Raw genomic sequence first — 19,130 nt, forward strand, 5'->3', positions numbered from 1 at the left:
CTATGATGTGACAAGTCAGGGTGGTGTGTTTCAGCACTGTTTGTGTTACAACTCTTTCAGTCCTGTCATTTTGTGGGTCCCAAGGTCTTGTTCCACATCCAGGAAGAATGAGGTACACAGACAACTGGAGGGTGAGAAGGCAGAGAGGAGCATTATTGAGCAACAGAACAGCTCTCAGAAGACCTGAAGTGGGTACCTCCTTTCTGCAGGTAGCTCCTTTCCACAGGCAGGTCATCCCAGTGAGTGGAGAAGACTCAAAGCAGGGGTAGCTCTTTCCTGCAGCTGGTAAACCTGATGTCTATGTGAGTCTGGCAGAGTTTGGGGTTTTTATGGGCTTCAAAAAGGAGGAAGTACATGCTTATTAGTCCATGGGTGGCCATGGGTGGGCCTGGAAAAAGCAGCATAAGTTCTCACTCCTGGCTGGGACTTTACCTGGAACTGACAGCCTGCCCCCCAGGCTTCAGGCTATCCCTAGCCCTGTTCTGCCCAGGAGCCTGTCTGCTTCCTGTTGTCATCAGCATGTTGTCTACAGCACACAGGCGGTTTGTGCTGAGGGGTGCCTGCAGGCTTGCACTGAGCTGTCCTCAGTCCCCACTCAGCTTGCCTCTCATGCTCCTCAGTGCCTTCCCTCTCATGCTCCTCAGAGGGGCCTGAGGCGTTAGGGGGCTGGCATGTCAGTGCTGTCCCTGGCATGCACACCTGTCTGGGTTATGACAGTGCCTGGGCTTGGCCACAACTTTGCTCTGAAATTGGAGTGGGTGCTGAGAGCAGGGAGAGCCCAGGCAGCGGGAGCAGACACTTCTGAGCCTGTTGGGGAATGGGGGCTTCCTGGGCTTCTGAGAGGGCAGGGATGCCTAGGTCCGGAACCACAGCTGGCTAGCTGCGGCTGCACCTGGGAGTGCAGAGTTCCTGCCCTGCCAACTCAGAAGTGGGTGGGGCTCCCACCTGTTCCTGCCTCCCTCCCACCAACTTCAGCCTGTGGAGCATGCAGCCCTGGCCATGCCTCTGCCACTACAGTTGGCATATTCACAGCATCTCCAGACGGGCCACTGCTGCTATCATAATCAGTAATTTAAAAACTACCTGTAAAAATCATTCTTTTAAAATTTTTACAATCTGAGATATTTTTATAGGCAAGTTTTATCATGCTTTTAAGGAAAAATTAATCACCATTAAATGTAAGATATTTTAGAGAAAATAGAAAGAAAATGCCTATAGATATTTTTGAATCTACTAGAATCTAGATATTTAAAGCAAAGACAATATTAAAATAAAAATTATAGATCTGTTTTATGGACAGTCTCCACAACAGGTATATAATATAATTTTTTATCTTTTAGTAATTAATAATAATAAACATAAAAGATAAATATACCTTTCATCTTTCAAATCAATGAAACTGGTTTTAATAAATATGCCTAGAAGGTATATTTATTAGAAGATAAAAGATGTATTTATTAAAAGAAAGAAATAGTATGTCTTATATGTATTTTAAGTAGGCTAAAAGTTCATTGAAATTCTTTTTGAGTATGTAGAACATGCCTTTCCTTACAGTCTTATTCTCCATAAAATCTTCCTTTGCAGAGTCAGAGAGTAAAAAGGTAAACACCAATCAACTTGATTTTGACTTATGATAGATTTTATATTTAGAGGATTCTGAGTTAGAGAGGGTTATCTAATTGAGCCTTTTACAAATACATTAAGGACCACAATACCCAGCTGGTATAATCCAGGCTTTGGTATGCAAATCTGCCATGTTAGTCCTAGAATCCATTACTCCTGTACTCAAATCTTAACTATTACTAAACCTAGAGTGAGATTTCCAGTAAACTACACAGGGCTGGAAAGTCCACTGAAATCTCATCACCTTCATGAGTGGTGAAATTCAAAACAAACCACTAGTGAGGTAGTGGATTTTACAATAAATCCTCTCCTTACTGAACATGTTGCTCCACCAAGTATTTTTTCATACTCTCATTATTATAGAATTTATTTTTACCACTATTGTCATGAAAACAAATAATTTCTATATGTGTTAAAATAAATTTTGGTTAAATATGTAAAATGTGGTCTAATTCCAAATTCTTTTTTTAAAACAATTCTATAGCACTAACCACCTTTGTATAATAAATAGCCTTTATTTAAGTATTTTTAAATGACTACTGTTTTAAAATATTTAACTATGTTTTAAAACTATAACTCCCAGTGTCATTTTATGGTACGAGTAAGAAAAACTAAGGAATTCAACTTTGAATTTTGTTCTTGTATAAATGAGTAATTATTCCCTTTATAAATGGATACATTATAGAATTCAGAAGAAAAAGGCAGAATGAAAACTTAATGTCTCTGCCTTAATTTTCCTACCTAGGTAACATGGGTACAAATCTCTCCTCTGTCTAGTTCACAGAGTTTTGTGAGCCACAAATGAGATAATCACATACTATATGCTGGACATTGTGTAAACATTGTTTTATCCTTATAATAAACCCATTACACAGTCATTATCATTTCCATTTTATGGATAAGGAAACTGATAAACAGATGAGTTCAATAACTTGCCAAAGGCCATATAAATATAAAATAGTAAAGCCAGGATTTTGAATCAGACTGTGGAACTACCATACTATGTATGGAAAAGTATTTAACGAAGTTGAAGACACTATATACATTTTAATTACGGCTATGACTCAATCATTCATAATTCTAGGATGGATGATTTTATGGGGCAAGGTGTAGTTCTTTCAAAATTTATTAAAAATGCCTGACAGATGCTGCTACAGCTGCAATGTTAAATCTCACTTAGTTGTATGGAATGTGAATAATTGATTTACACAAAAAATTGACCATGGCCATGCACGTTGGCTCACAGCTTGAATCCTAGCACTTTGGGAGGCTGAGGTGGGTGGATCACAAGGTCAGGAGTTTGAGACTGGCCTGGCCAATATGGTGAAATCCCATTTCTACTAAAAATACAACAACAACAACAACAAAAATTAGCCAGACGTGGTGGCGCATGCCCGTAGTCTCAGCTACTCAGGAGGCTGACCAGGAGAATCATTTGAACCTGGGAGGCAGAGATTGCAGTGATCCAAGATCGTGCCACTGCACTCTAGCCTCGGTGACAGAGTGAGACTCTATCTTGGAAAAAAAAAAAAATTGACTCGGTCACTATGTTAAAGCATTGTGACAGTAAGTATTTTCTTGCATGAATGAATTGCAACAGGTTATGAGCCTTTACTTTTGATTTAAACATCTTAAAACCAAGTAGTATGAATGTGTGTTTAGGAATAAGATAGAAACAAGGATCTAGTTACACATATATGTATGATGTGAAAGCTTGAAGTGTGGCAAAAAGAAAATCACCAAGAGAATTGGGGTTGCATTAAAAAATGTTTAGTTTAGAATATATACAATTACATAGAACATAAACTCCCAAACATCGTATTTCTCCTGGCAAGAATAGCTAACTTTTACTTAACTCTGATAATTTACATAGGATTGCACAAAATACTTACATATTTTTGTTTAACTTAGCAAGACATTGGTTTAACTGTGCCTTCACTATGTCTGTAAAGACTTTTTACAAATGTTACAAATCACTCATTAAGAAAATGTGTCTTTTGTTTCCTGATTTTCTCTTATGAGAAATAGAATAGTTCTATGTTTAGATTCAGTTAACAGTTACTTAAGACCTGAATAGAAAAGCAAATACCACATGTTCTCACTTATAAGTGGGAGCTAAATGATGAGAATTCATGGACACATAGAGGGAAACAACAAGCACTGGGGCCTATCGGAAGATGGAGGGTGGGAGGAGGGAGGGAATCAGGAAAAATAACTAATGGATACTAGGCTTAATACCTGCGTGATGAAATAATCTGTACAACAAATCTCCCTGAGGCAAGTTTATTTATGTAATATACCTGCACATGTACCCCTGAACTTAAAGAGAGACCCCATCTTCAGTTTTGTTTTCTCTTAGCTTACTGTAACCCTCTTATGGGTCTTCCTAAGTACACAATATCCTTTCAAATAGGTTTGTCCCAGAAATCATTCTGGCAAAATGTTTCTTCTTAGGTGAATTATCTAGAATAGAGAATGACCTTCATTATTCCATTCTGCTGATGTAGTCCTGACCTGAGTTGACTTCTTGGTACAGCCAGGAATAGGCACTGAACATTTCCAGTCTAATTGGTCCCTCTGTGAGGGCTCATAACCCATTTTTTTCTGAATGTAAAATGCTGCCTTTATTTATATGAAATATGAAAAAAGTTGTATTATTACTTGGAACTCTATTTTTTAACCTCAAACAATTTTTGTGGTGAGTACACATAAAATCTACTCTGTTAGCAATTTTCAAAGTGTACAGTGCATTATTATTAACTATAGTCACCATGCTGTACAATAGATCATTTGACTTATTTCTCCTATATACAGAAATAACAAAGGATAAAAAAACCTGAAATTTTGTATCCTTTGACCAACATATATCAGTCCTTGCCCTTACCTGGCTAGTCCCTGGTAACCAACAATTTACTCTCTGCTTCTATTAGTTCAACTTTTTAAGATTCCACGTGTAAGTGAAATCATGTGGTTTTTGTCTTTTTGTGCTTGGTTGATTTCACTTAACATATTGTGCTCAAGGTTTATCCCCCTTGTCCTAAATGACAGTACTTCCTTCTTTTTAAAGGTCAAATAGTATTTCATTGTGTGTATACACTACATGTTCTTTACTATTCATCCATTAATGGACATTTTTGTTGACTCCATATTTGACTATTGTGAATAATGCCGCAATGAACATGGGAGTGTAGATTTCTCTTCAACATATTGATTTTATATCTTTTGGATATATAGCCAGTGGTGGGATTGTTAGATCATTTGGTCGTTCTTTTTTAAATTTTTTGGGGGAATGTCCATACCGTCTTCCATAATGGCTAGACTAAGTTACAACCCTATCAGCAGTGTACAAGTGTTCCCTTTTCTCCATTCTTACCAGAACTTGCTAGTTTCTGTTTTTTCATTTTTTGGTTTTGTTTTAGTAATAGCTGTACTAACAGGAATGAGGTATTGTGGTTTTATTTTGCATTTCTCTGATGGTTAGAGATGTTGAACATTTTTTTTCACATACCTGTTGGCCATTTGTATGTATTCTTTTGAGAAATGTCTATTTAAGGCCTTCTCTCACTTTTAAATTTTATTATTGTTTTCTATCTATGAAACAAACTTCCTTTCATATTTTGGATATTAACTCCTTATCAGATGTATGGTTTGCAAATATTTTCTCCCATTTAGTAAGTTATTTCTTTGCTGTGTTAACTGTTTCCTTTACTGTGAGGAGGTTTTTAGTTTGATGTAATCACATTTGTCCATACTTTTGTTGCCCTTGCTTTTGGGATCATATTCAAAAAAATCATTAACCAGACTAATGAGCTTTTCCCATGTGTATTCTTCTAGTAGTTTTATAGTTTTAGGTTTTACATGTAAGTTTTTAATTCATTTTGAGTTAATTTTGTGTATGGTGTAAAATAAAAGACTAATTTTATTCTTCTAAATCTTTATATCCAGGTTTATTCAATGCTATTTATTGAAGAGACTATTCTTTCCTCATTGTGTATTCTTGGCAACTTTGTTGAAAATCAGTTGACCATAAATGTGTGGATTTGTTTCTAGAGTCTTCATTCTGTTACGTTGCTCTATATGTATATATGCCAATATCATGCTTTTTTGACTACTATAGCTTTGTAGTATATTTTGAAATGATGTAGTGTGATATCTTTGGTTTACTTTTGGCTCAAGATTTTTTTGGATTTTTTTGTGTGTGTTTCCTAGGACTTTTTTCTATTCTAGGACTTTTTTCTATTACTATGAAAAATGTTGTTAAAATTATGATAGGTATTGCCCTGAATCTATAAATCACTTTGGATAGTATAAATATTTAATGAGATAAATTTTTCCAAACCATAAACACAGGATATTTTTCTACTTATTTGTGTTTTCTTTAATTTCTTTCAACAATGCTTCATCATTTTCAGTGTAAGATCTTTCACCTTCTTGATTAAATTTATTCCTAAGTATTTTTATTTGTAGCTATTGTAGGATTGTTTTCTTGATTTCTTTTTTGTACAGTTTGTTGTTAATGTATAAATGCATAACTAGTTTGTTTTTAATTTAATTTTATTTTTCTCTCCTTCATTTCTGATTGAAACCACTGATTTTTGTATGTTGATTTTGAGCATACTACTTTTACTGCTTTTCTGAATGTGCTTATTAGTTCTAAGAGGTTTCTTTGCGGAATCTTTAGGTTTTTCTAAAGATCATGTTGTTACAGAGACCATTTAACTTATTTCTTTCCAATTTGGTTGCTTTTATTTCTTTCTCTTGCCTGATTACTCTGGTTAGAACTTCTAGTACTAAGTTGATTAGTAGTGGCAAGAGCAGGCATCTTTGTTCTCTTCCTGATCTTAGAGGATGGCTTTTGTCTTTTTCCATTGCGTATGTTGTTAACAGATTTGTTGTAGATGGCCTTTATTGTGTCAAAGTACATTTCTTCGACACCTAATTTGTTGAAGGTCTTATTATGAAAGGATGTTTAATTTTCTCAAGTACTTTTTTCTGCCTTTTGAGATGGTCACATGGTTTTTGTCTTTCATTCTGTTAAGGGGGTGTCTCACATTTATTAATTTGTATATATTGAAACATCCTTGCATCTGAGGTATAAATTTCACTTGATTATGGTAAGCGATCTTTTTAATGTGCTGTTGAATTTGGTTTGCTAGCATTTTGTTAGATTTTGTATCTATATTCATCAAAGTTATTAACCTGTAATTTTCTTCTCTTGTAGTGTCTGGCTTTGGTATCAGGGCAGTGCTGGCTTTGTAAAATGTGTTTATAAATATTCACTTTCCCTCATTTTTTTGGAAGAGTTTGAGAAGGATTGGTATTAGTTCTTTAAATGTTTGGTGGAATTAATAGCGAAACCATCAGGTCCTGGTCTTTTCTGTGATAGAAGACTTTATTACTGGTTCAATATCCTTTCTCATTATTGGGCTGTTCATATTTTCTATTTTTTCATGATTCAGTCTTGGTAAGTTGTATGTGCCCAGGAATTTATCTATTTCTTCTAGGTTATCTAATTTGTTGGCATATAATTATTCAGAGTAGTCTCTTACGATCCTTTGCATTTTTGTGGTGTGAATTGTAAGGTTTTCTCTGAGTTTTCTTTTTCTTAGCATCCTATTCTCATTTATGGATGCAATACCTATTTGAATCTATATATCTTGGTTCATAGGAGACATCATGGTTTATATTTATTTTCCTGGCATAGTTATTAATCGTTCATTGTTATTCTCCAAATTGTCTTAGGGAGGATGATCAATTACATGGTCACTTTACTCTGAAGTTATTGATGATTTTTTTTTAAAAGTTCTCTTCTGTTCTTGAACTATTTCTATTTTTTCTGCATGACATTTTCAGTTATTATTAACCTTATCTGTGGTACCAATAGCCATACCAGCTTTCTCAGTGCTCAGACCACTTGTGGAATTTCTTTAGAGATGGATGAATATTTTTATTTTTATTTTTTAATGGTGATAATTTCCTGGCTGTCGTGTATTCTGTGTGTGGGGGTGAAATGAATAGCAATTGTTTTATATACAGATCTATAATGTCTCCCTTTTTTACTTCCAGTTTTTGTTCTTCTTCTCTGCCTTATCTGCCAACTCAAGCCCGGAACCTCTCCTAGGTTCGGCTAGGCAGATTGACTTCATCCTCTTCCACAAACTTCAGATTTCTTGCATGCTCTTTTTGGCTGCCGGAAATTTGCTAAAAATATTTATCCACTGATGGAAGCCCCTCTCCTTGTTCTTTGCTGCTATGAGTTTATGCTTTTTTTCCCTTTACTATTCTTTTTTTAGTGAGGTGTCAGGAGGGAGGATATGTGCTTAATCAAACATCTTGAATAGAAAAATAATTGTACCTTTTTTTTTTCTTTTTTGAGACAAAATCACACTCTGTTGCCCAGGTTGGAGTGCAGTGGCATGCTTTCAACTTACAGCCAACCTCTGCCTCCTGAGTTCAAGCGATTCTTCTGCCTCAGTCTCTCGAGTAGCTGGGATTACAGGGGCCTGCCACTACGTCTGGCTAATTTTTGTATTTTTAGTAGAGAGAGGTTTCACCATGTTGGCCAGGGTGGTCTCGAACTCCTGACCTCAGGTGATCCACCCACCTTGGTCTCCCAAAGTTCTGGGATTACAAGCATGAGTCACTGTGCCTGGCTTTTAAAAAAAATTATTATTTTATAGTGAGTATAATGATACTTTCTCTATTTATTTTTTTAGCAGAGGTTTCTGGTAGAACACCAATATCCATTCTCCTTCATTTGTAATTGACCCCACTCTCCATTTTTATCTGGGCATAAGTCAAACTGGAATAACCCTAGCCTCTTATGCAACCAGGTGTGGCCATGTGATGATGTTATCAATAATGGGATATATGCGGGAGGGTGTCGTAGCAGCTGGAACTGTTCTTAAGAAATATTAAAAGCATGCCTTTGTCCTCTTTGCTGCCTCTCCACCTTTCTATCTGGACCATAGACTTCACTATCTCGGACCATGAGGTTAGGGCTACATAAAGAGCTTATGTTTCTTCCCTGGACCACTCATCTAGACTTTTACAGGGCAAAGAAATTTTTGTTATATTCAGTTTTCCTTCGCTACAGCCAAACCATCCTAATACAACCTTAAAAGATAAGGGTTGAAGTGGTTTGTAAACTATCAAGGGGTACGCAAATGTCAGATATTATCATATCTTACTCCAGATTTGATTTTGAGCTCTGCCTCTGACCTGGCTACTTTTCAAAGAAAGCCCCTTTTAAATTTTTTATCTTCAATAGTTGGATTAGAGTAAAATAAAATACATTTATCTATTAAATAAATGATTTAAATAATTATTAGCTCTTTAAAATAATTTCAAAACCATGAAACTAAAGAAAAAGTGTTAGAATATTTTTAGTACACTAATCTCCCTAATAAGGAGCTTGTAAAAGTAGAAAAAATATGCCTAAAAGTCAGTAGGAAAAATCTTCCAAGCATATGAAACTGAAGACAAAATGCAAATGGCGCTTAAATATATGAAAAGTTACTCAGTTTCACTGGCAACAAGTTAAATGCAAATGAAAAATCTAATATAATCAACATAATTTCTCATATATCAGATTAGCAAAAAGCCAAAAGTTTGACACTGTTCTCTGTTGGGGAGGCTGTGAGAAAGCAGACATCCTCATACACTGTTGGTGAGAATGCAAAATGGTACTTCTTGATGATGGGGAAATTGGATCTATTTACCCAGTAATCCTACTCCTGGGAATCCATTCTACATATCAGACACATGTACAGGTTACTTATTACAACAATACAGTAGCAAAAGGTTGAAAACAGTCAAAATATTTATTAAAGAGAGATTGTTTAAATAAATTCCAATATAACATACAATGGAATATTATGCAGCAGTAAAGGAAAAATTGAAGCTCTCCAAATGCTAATGTGGGAAAATTTCTAGGATGTTTTCTACCTTGTATTTTTCAAATGATCTCTTAATATTCAATGATTTCTTTGGCTAGGTAGAGGGAATGAAACTTTCGGTCATGTAATTGCTTCAAACATGGTCTTCCTTAAAGAGTGTAAGTCCCTAAAGAAAATAATGTAATTAAAACTGATAAAAAGATGTGGTCAAAATACATGGGTGTATTACATATTAATATAAATATCTCCTAAAACTCCATCATATGGACCCATGTCAACATTTTTGTTTATATCAACATGGCAAATTTCTTGAGTGAAAGTGTTGGAAAGGCTATGGATGTGATGGTAACCAAAAGAGCCAGATATGAAAGAGGCTCTGAGCAGCTCCTGAACTATTGACATAGACAGGATTACAAATCTTTGCATAATTGTGTGTTTTTAATAAAAATAATTGTATACAAATTGTTTTGTGACTTCCTACTTTTATTTATTGTATTATGAGCATCATTCCATGTGATTAAATAGTCTTCTGAAGCATCTTTTATGTACCTAAATTAAATATTATGTTGTTTGTTCCGTATATTTTAGAACAATTCTTTTTGCTGAATATTTAGATGATTTCTATCATTTAAAAATTATTATTATTTTTTTTTTTTGGGGGGGTGGAGGAAGGCAGGAAGGGAGGGAAGAAGGATGGTAGGGAGGAAGGAAGGGATGAAGGAAGGAAAGAAGGGAGGAAGCGGGGAGGGAGGGAGGGAAGGGAAGGAAGGAAATCAAGCAATGAGAGAGACATTGCCGACCTGGATCTAGAGGTTTACAAGTTGATTTCTTTTTTTTTTTGAGAGAAGGAAAAAAAAAAATAAGTAAAGGAGAGGAAGAAAGAGGAAGAGAAAGAGGGAGAGTACATGGAAATATTGCTTTATTTTGAAAAAAATTGGGTATTATTAATGACCAATCAATGTTTCATTTAAACTTATGGGTAGATGTGATGTGGTATTGACAAGAATGTATATTTTGTGTAATTGAAGTGGAGAGCTCTATAAATATTTATTAAGTTTACTTGTTCTGGATCTGAGTTCGAGTCCTTGATATCCTTATTAATTTTCTGTCTCATTGAGTCTAAGTCTCTATGTATCTGGGTGTTAGGATCGTTAGCTCTTGTTGTTGCATTGATCCTTTTACCACTATATCTTTGTTGCTTTAAAATCTATTTTATCCGCTACGAGATTTGCAACTCCTGCTTTTTATTTATTTATTATTTATTTTTGCTCTCTATTTGGTTGGTAAATCTTTCTCCATCCCTTTGTTTTGAGTCTTTGTGTATCCTTGCATGTGAAACAGGTCTGGATGTAACATGCCATTGGGTTTTGGCTGTGTCTTTTGATTGGGGGATTTAGTCAACTTAAATTTAGGGTTACTGCCATTTGATGTTGACTGGCTATTTTATCCATTCGTTGGTGTAAATTCTTCTTTATGTTGGTGCTCTTTACTTTTTGGTGTATTTTTAGAAAGGCTAATACTTGTTGTTTCTTTCTGTGTGTAATGCTTCTTTCAGAAGCTCTTGTAAAGCAGGCCTGGTGGTAATAAAATCTCTGAGTTCTTGCTTGTTCATAAAAGATTTTATTTTTCCTTCAGTTGTGAAGCTTAGTTTGGCTGGATATGAAATTCTGGGCTGAAGGTTCTGTTCTTTGAGGATGTTGAATATTGGCCCCCACTCTATTCTGGCTTGTAGAGTTTCTGCTGAGAGATCTGCTGTAAGTCTGATAGGCTTGCCTTTGTGGGTAACATGACCCTTCTCTCTGGCTGCCCTTAGTATTTTCTCCTTCGTTTCAACCCTGGTGAATCTAACGATTATGTGGCTTGGGGTTGCTCTTCTTGAGGAATATCTTTGTGGTGTTCTCTGTATTACCTGGGGTTGAATGTTGACCTGCTTTGCTAGTTTAGGAAAATTTTCCTGAATAATATCCTGAAGGGTATTTTCCAGTTTGGATTCATTCTCTCCGTCGCATTCAGGTACACCTATCAAACGTAAATTTGGTCTTTTCACATAGTCCCACATTTCTTGGAGACTTTGCTCATTCCTTTTTATCCTTTTTTCTCTAATCTTTTCTTCACGTTTTATTTCATTAAGTTGGACTTTGACTTCTGATATCCTTTCTTCTGCTTGAACAATTCGAGTGTTTAAACCTGTGCATACTTCTCGGAGTTCCTGTATTGTATTCTTCAGTTCCATTAATTCACTCATACTCCTCTCTAAGTTGTCTATTCTCAATAGGATTTCATCAAACCTTTTTTCAAAGTTCCTAGTTTCTTTACGTTGGGCTACAACGTGTTCTTTTAACTCACCGAAGTTTGTTATTATCCATTCCTTGAAGAGTGATTCTGTCATCAGGAGGCGCTCGTTCTCCATCAAGCCTTGTTCCATTGTTGATGTGGAACTGTGATCATCTTTAGAGGGAGAGGCGTTCTGACTTTGAGTATTCTCGACTTTTTTACGCTGGTTTCTTCCCGTCATTGTAAATTTATCCTCCTGCTGTCTTTGAATTTACCAACTTTCAGATTAGGTCTCGAGTGGGCGTCCAGGTTGTTAGTTCCCAGGGCCAGAGCAGCGGCGTTAAAACTGATGGTGCTTTTCTGCCCAGGATTCTCCTGTAGGGCTTCCTTCTTGTTTCCGTAGTAGGCGACTCTGCCTTCCCGGGGCTCCAAACCTCGGTCAGAAGGGGAACCGGTCCGTTTACTCTGAGCCGAGCGCTGCCGCACCGAGGTGCCGTCACAGTCGCTGCGCTGGGCTCTGGTGTCGTGCTGGGGGCCCTTGTGGGTTCTCCGAACCTGTTTACTCTGTTCCGAGAGCTGCCGCGCTGAGGTCCCCTCGGAACCGCTGCGCCGGCCACGAGAGTCGCGCTGGCCACCCGTGTGTTTCCTCCACTGGGGGATCTTCTGCTCCGTGAGCGACCAGAATTTGTCTGAAAGTGTGGCGTCCTCTAGTTCTCCGCTCCTTCCCTGAGAGCTGCAATCCCGGGATGTTAGCGATCGGCCATCTTGGATCATTCTCCCATTTAAAAATTATTAACTATACAGAAATCAATATCCCCATAGATAAATCCACATTCACAATTATGATTATTTCCTTAGGATAAATTTAAGCATATAATTACATAGATTTCTAGAAATGACCTGACAATGTCAAAGAATATACTTGTTGAAAATATTTTTTGATACATATTGCTCTGCCCAGCTGTGTTCCAAAAGAAAAGGTGATTGTCAATTTGTATGCCTACCAGCTATGTATGGAGAGTATGCATTTTCCACACATTTTCCCAGGACACAAATGCTCTTCCGCTGTAAATATTTGTAGCTTGATTTCTTTATCATATATGTACACACACTTACATGCATTTATGTGTATGATTGCATATCTAAAATTGTTCTTATGAACTATGTTTTATCTTACAAACAAAAATTAAATGAATTTGTAAACATATACTTCTGATGTGTCCACTCTTAAATGTAATTGTCTTCACTTCCCAGGTGCCTGCATGAACATCACCCACAGCCAATGTCAAATGCTGCCCTACCATGCCACGCTGACACCTCTCCTCTCAGTTGTCAGAAACATGGAAGTGGAGAAGTTCCTCAAGTTTTTCACATATCTCCATCGCCTCAGTTGCTATCAACATATCATGCTGTTTGGCTGTAGCCTCGCCTTCCCTGAGTGCATCACTGATGGCGATGACAGGTATTTCAGAACCCAAATCATTCAGTGATAAGAGTTGGTTATAGCAGAAGTGTCCTAGGGGAAAAAAATTATGCAAACTACTCCCTTTCATTTTGGTTGTTTTTAAAGGAGTAAAATCCCCCACATTAGTCATAACCAGTTCTAATTCTTTGGAAATAGAAATGTTTTGAAAACCTGGAATAATTTTATTTATGGGAAAAATTATTCAGATTGTTAGATTGATGCTGTCAGAGGGATTCCATAATAGCTGTTCCAGTGAGAATCCAGCAGAAGACAGACAACAACACACTCAAAGGGGTGATAAGAGAGACTATTTATGGAGTTGTGGGCAGGGTTAAGAGAACAAATAAGAGATGGGAGGCACCAGGGTCTCATGATAGGGGGATGCAGCTCCACCAGCCAAGACTTGAAAAGGAATAATGGCAAGTAGTGCCTAGAGAGAGCTGTATCTATGGGTAAAGGGTCTTGGACAGTTCAGGTGCTATGACCCTAGGCAGAGGAGCATGGCCACCACCAGCCCTTCAGTCTTGCAGTGTGAGAGAAGGAGGGATAAATACCCTGACCTCACTCTCCTCCCAGCCTTCCATCTTCCAGTGCCTATCACCAAATGAACTCACCCACAACCAGAGGACAAGGGTGCATAATTCATGTGAACATAGTGGATGAGATCCAGAACCTCAACTACATCTCATCAGCTCAAAAGTCCCAAATCTTTACTCTAAAGCAAGTATCAACCATACATAGATGTTGGGTGGTTCTTCCGCTCAGCACAGAGAGGCAGAGCAAGGCAAGAAGGGTAAAGAGTAGACACAAGGAGAAAGACAGAGGCTATCCAGCACAATATCAAACAGGATCAGGGATAATTTCAGGTAGTATATCAATCAAAATATATAGAGATTTTTGAAATATGAAGTATACACTTAAAACATTCAAAGCATATTCACATACATCAATTCACATATGACATCAATTATTAACATTAACAGAAATTTGGGAGAACTTGATTCCAACACTCGTGAATAACTTTGAGGAGTCAGGACTTCAGTGGAGAAAGTAATTGTAGAGGTCCTGAAAGTAGCAAGAAAAACAGAATTGAAAGTGGAGCCTAAAGATGTGACTGAATTGCTACAATGTCATGATCAAACTTGAATGGATGAGGAGTAGCTTTTTATAGATGAACAAAGAAAGTGGTTTCTTGAGATGAAATCTATTCCTGGTGAAGATGCTATGAACATTATTGAAATGACAACAAATGATTTTGAATATTATCTAAACTTAGTTGATAAAACAGTAGCGGGATTTGAGGTTTAGATTTACATTTCCCTGATGATGAGTGATTTTGAACATTTTAAAAAATACCTGTTGGCCATTTATATGTCTTCTTTTGAGAAATGTCTATTCAGGTTTTTTGCCCATTTTGTCATCAGGTGGTTTGTTTTCTTGCTACTGAGGTGTTTGAGTTCTTTATGTATTTTGGATATTAACTAACCCTTTATCAGATGTATCGCTTGCAAATATTTTCTCCCATTCCATAGGCTGTCTTTTAACTTTTTTATTCCCTTTGCTGTGCAGAAATTCTTAGTTTGATGAACTCTCATCTGTCTACTTTCGCTTTTGATGCTTGACCTTTTGGGGTTATTTCCCAAAAATCATTAACCAGACTATAGGGTTTCCCTATGTTTTCTTTTAGTAGTTTCATAGTTTGGAGCTTCACATTTAAGTCCTTAATCCATTTTGAGTTCATTTTTGCATACCCAGTGTGGCAAGAGTCTAATTTCATTTCTCCGCAGGTTGATATGCAGTTTCCCTAACACCATTTATTGACTGTCTTTTCTCCATTGCATGAAATAACTGTCCTTTCTCCACTCTGTGTTCTTGGCACCTTTGTCAAAAACCAGTTAGCTGTAAAGGATGGATTTATTTCTTGGATCTCAATTTGATTCCATTGTTCTATGAGACTGTTTTTATACCAATACCATACTGTTTCAGTTACTATGTGTATTATTCTGGTTTCACACTGCTATAAAGGACTGCATGAGACTGGGTAATTTATAAGTGAAGGAGGTTTAATTGACTCACAGTTCTGCATGGCTGGGAAGGCTTCAGGAAACTATAATGGTAGAAGGGGAAGCAAACATGTCCTTCTTCACATGATGGCAGGAAGCAGAAGTGCTGAGAAAAAGGAGGAAAAGTCCCTTATAAAACCATCAGATCTCTTGAGAACTCACTCACTATCATAAGAACAGCAACATGGGGGTAACTGCCCCAATGATTCAGTTACTTCCCACAGGTTCCCTTCTGTGACAAGTGGGGATTATGGGAACTGCGAGTCAAGATGGGATTTGGGTGGGGACACAGCAAAACCATATCACAATGCTTTGGAGTATATTTTGCGGTTAGGTAGTGTGATGCCTCCAGCTTTATTTATTTATTTATTTTTTGATCAAGCTTGCTTTGGCTAATTTGTCTTTTGTGGTTCCTTGCTAATTTGGGGATTTTTTTTTCTATTTCTGTGAAAAATGTCATTGGTATTTTGATAGGAATTGCATTGACTCTGTAGATGACTTTGGGTAGTATGGACATACTAACAATATGAATTCTTCCAATCCATGAACATGCCTATCTTTCCATTTATTTGTGCCTTCTTCAAGTTTTTTCAATGTTTATAATTTTTAGTGTAGAGATCTTTCACTTCCTTGATTATGTTTATTCTGAAGGTTTTTTTGGTAGCTATTGTAAGCAGGATTGTGTTTTTAAAATACATTTTTCAGATAGTTTGCTGTGTGCGTATAGAAGTCCTACTGATATTTTTGTTGATTTTGTAGCCTGCTACTTTACTGAATTTGTTTATAGATCTAACAGGGTGTGTGTGTGTGTGTGTGTGTGTGTGTGTGTGTATGCACATGCATGTGTGTGTGTGTGCAATGTGAAGTCTTTAGGGTTTTCTTTATGGTTTTCTATATGTGTAAGGTCATGTTGTTTGCAAAAAGGGACAATTTAACTTTTTTCTTTCCAATTTGGATGGCTTTTTCTTTCTCTTGCCTAATCACTCTGACCAGAATTTCTAGTGCTATGTTGAATAAAAGTAATTAGATTGGGTATCCCTGTTTTATTTCGGATTTAAAGGAAACACTTAAAATTCAATAAACATGTACATTGAGTATGATGTTAGCTGTGGGTTTTTCATCTTTATTGTGTTGAAGTACTTTTCTTTTATACCTAATTTGTTGAGATTTTTTTTATCCTGAATGAATCTTGAATTTTGTCAAATGATTTTCTTGCATTTATTGTTGTGATCATATGTTTTTGTCCTTCATTCTGTTAATGTGATGTATCATGTTTATTGAATTGCTTATGTAGGGGCACATTTTCATACCTGTGATGAATCCTGTTTGATCATGGTGAGTGGCCTTTTTAATCTTTGTTTGAACTTTGTTTGATAGCATTTTGTTCAGAATTTTTGCATCTGTGTTCATCAGGGATATTGGCCTATAATTTTCTTTTTTTTGTTGTGCTTTTATCTAGTTTTGCTGTCAGAGTAACAGGTTTGGAAGTATTCTCTCCTATTCAATTTTTTGGAAGAGTTTGAGAAGTGTCGGTATTAGCTCTTCGTTAAATCATTTTATAATGTGTTTCATAGAATTTAGCAGTGAAACCATCAGGTCCTTGGCTTTTCTTTGATGGGAGACTTTTTTTTAAAATGGCAGTTAAAAAATTTTTTTAATTATACTTTAAGTTCTGGAGTACATGGGCAGATTGTGCAGGTTTGGTACATAGGTATACATGTGCCATGGTAGTGTTTTGCTGCATTCATTGCCCCATCATTTACATTAGGTATTTCTCCTAATGCTATCCCTCCCCAATCCCCCCACCCCCTGCTATTCTTCCCCTATCCCCCAAGCCCTAGAGTGTGATGTTTCCCTCCCTGTGTCCATGTGTTCTCATTGTTCAACACACACTTATGAGTGAGAACATGCAGTGTTTGGTTTTCTGTTCTTGCGTCAGTTTGCTAAGAATGATGGCATCATTTTATAATGTGTAAAAATCAAAACAGCTGCAAAATAATTAAACAATTGTAAGTTTCTTTTGTGATCTGTTAATCTTTCAACCCTTGGGCCCTGGTAAGTATGCAAAATATTAATGAGAATCAGGAACATCTTGGTTAAAAGATTACGGTATTTTAGATTCTCTTTCAGAGTGGCTGTTTGGTTTTTACATTATTCAAGCCCATCTTAATTCAAGCTGTGTTAAGTATTTTCCCTGTCAGCATTTTTTCAAGTTTCTCTATTTTCTCTCTGTTAGTATTTTCTTAAGTTTTTCTATTTTAAGAGTGACACACTACTATTGGCATATAAACAAGATGCAAGCTTTTCGTTTACAACTTTACTGAATTTAACTCTTATGTGGGAATTATTTAAAATTATGCAGCATGTAGAACTTGCTGACCTGAAGTGGAGGGGACCTCATAGGCAGGGTAGTGTGAGCTTTTGTGCACCCCAATAAGTTGGGAGTTAGGTTTTCCTCCCAACTTTGCTACTGACAGCTTTCTCTCAGGCAGGAATCACATCTGCATGTGATTCATTTACTGATTCAACAGATAATTATAGAGTGCTGATTGTGCACAGAAGGGACAGAGCTGCAAATGAAATAAACAAATATCCTTGGTTTCATGGAGCTTAGGTTATATCGGTGAAAGATAGGCAGTAAGCAAATAAATAGACAGGTAATAAATAAATAGTCGTTTAGCAGATGGGGATAAGTGCAATGAAAACAGCAAAGCAGGGGAATGGATAGCTTTGGGAAGGTTGGGGTATGGTATAAGAGGTGCAATTTTAAGCAGTATTGTTCAGGAAACCTTACTGCAAAGTTACATTTGATCCATGAGGATATGGAAGTCTGGGAGGTGAGGCAGAGCGGATATACTGAGTGTCCTGTGGTAATTGACTAAAGTGGGAAAAGAGATTATGATGGGATTAGTCCTGCAAGCAGTTACTCTTGCCACAGCTGGAAATGTGGGTCAGTGGGCCAGGCGTAAGGGAGGGATACAGGGTCTTACTAGGAACTAGCTCTATCTCAGCCCCGGCATCAGTTTACCAACAAAGATATTGGGAAAATTATCAATTTATTTATTCCTTTAGCAAACACTTATTGGTACCTGCATTGTGTCAGGCACACTGCTAGATGCTGGGATGTGGAAATCAATAAAAGATACTACTGTCTTGAAGGGGCTCAGCATAATAGAGGACCAGACGCAAACACAATTAAATTGCTGTAAAATGTGATTGGTTCACAAGGTGTAGGGGGGTAACACAAAGGAGGAGGAATTCATTTTATCTGGCATTGTTAGGGAAGGCTACTAGCAGGAAGGAGGTAACCGCTGAAATTAATTTTAGGGGAAGAAGAAAAGTTTACCATGTAAACAAGGTGGGAGAAAAAGGCAATTCAGGTGGAGTAACAGCCAGATCTACCTTATAGTAGAGAGAATACAGCTGGTTTAATTTTTTTTTTCCTAGAAAATAAAATAGGAGAGAAGGGAAAATGGAGTTGAAGGATTTTTAGGAAGTAAGATTGGCAGTATTTAGTGATTATTTGCATATGCATGGAGAAGTTGACTGGAAAGGTTTTTGGACTTGGAGACTTAGGTAGATGGTATTACCACCAAAAAAATAATGTATATGCAGTCAAATGCTCTACCCCTGAGCTATACCCCCTGAAAAAGTAATGTATATAAAAGAGGAGTGGTAGTGGTAATGGAAAAGGAATTAATATTGCGATCATTTCTTACTCTGGTTCAGTAAGTTCCTGGCAGAAATTTTCTCTTGAGTGGAAATGAAAACAGCTTTCTTTCTGTAATAGATGACACGATTTAGACT

General features: G+C 36.8%; 1 protein-coding gene across 3 annotated transcripts in view; it reads left to right on the plus strand.

The window, feature by feature from the left end:
• Window positions 1–19,130, plus strand: part of CORIN (corin, serine peptidase) — a 263,919-nt gene that overhangs the window by 84,809 nt on the left and 159,980 nt on the right. For all 3 annotated transcript variants that reach the window (XM_035293752.3, XM_008993384.5, XM_008993382.5), the window contains exon 4: window positions 13,050–13,257. In XM_035293752.3, the coding sequence (XP_035149643.1) occupies window positions 13,050–13,257 (208 nt within the window). The remainder of the gene's footprint in view (window positions 1–13,049; window positions 13,258–19,130) is intronic.

The sequence above is a fragment of the Callithrix jacchus genome, chromosome 3, assembly GCF_049354715.1.
Source record: "Callithrix jacchus isolate 240 chromosome 3, calJac240_pri, whole genome shotgun sequence".
NCBI lineage: Eukaryota > Metazoa > Chordata > Mammalia > Primates > Cebidae > Callithrix > Callithrix jacchus.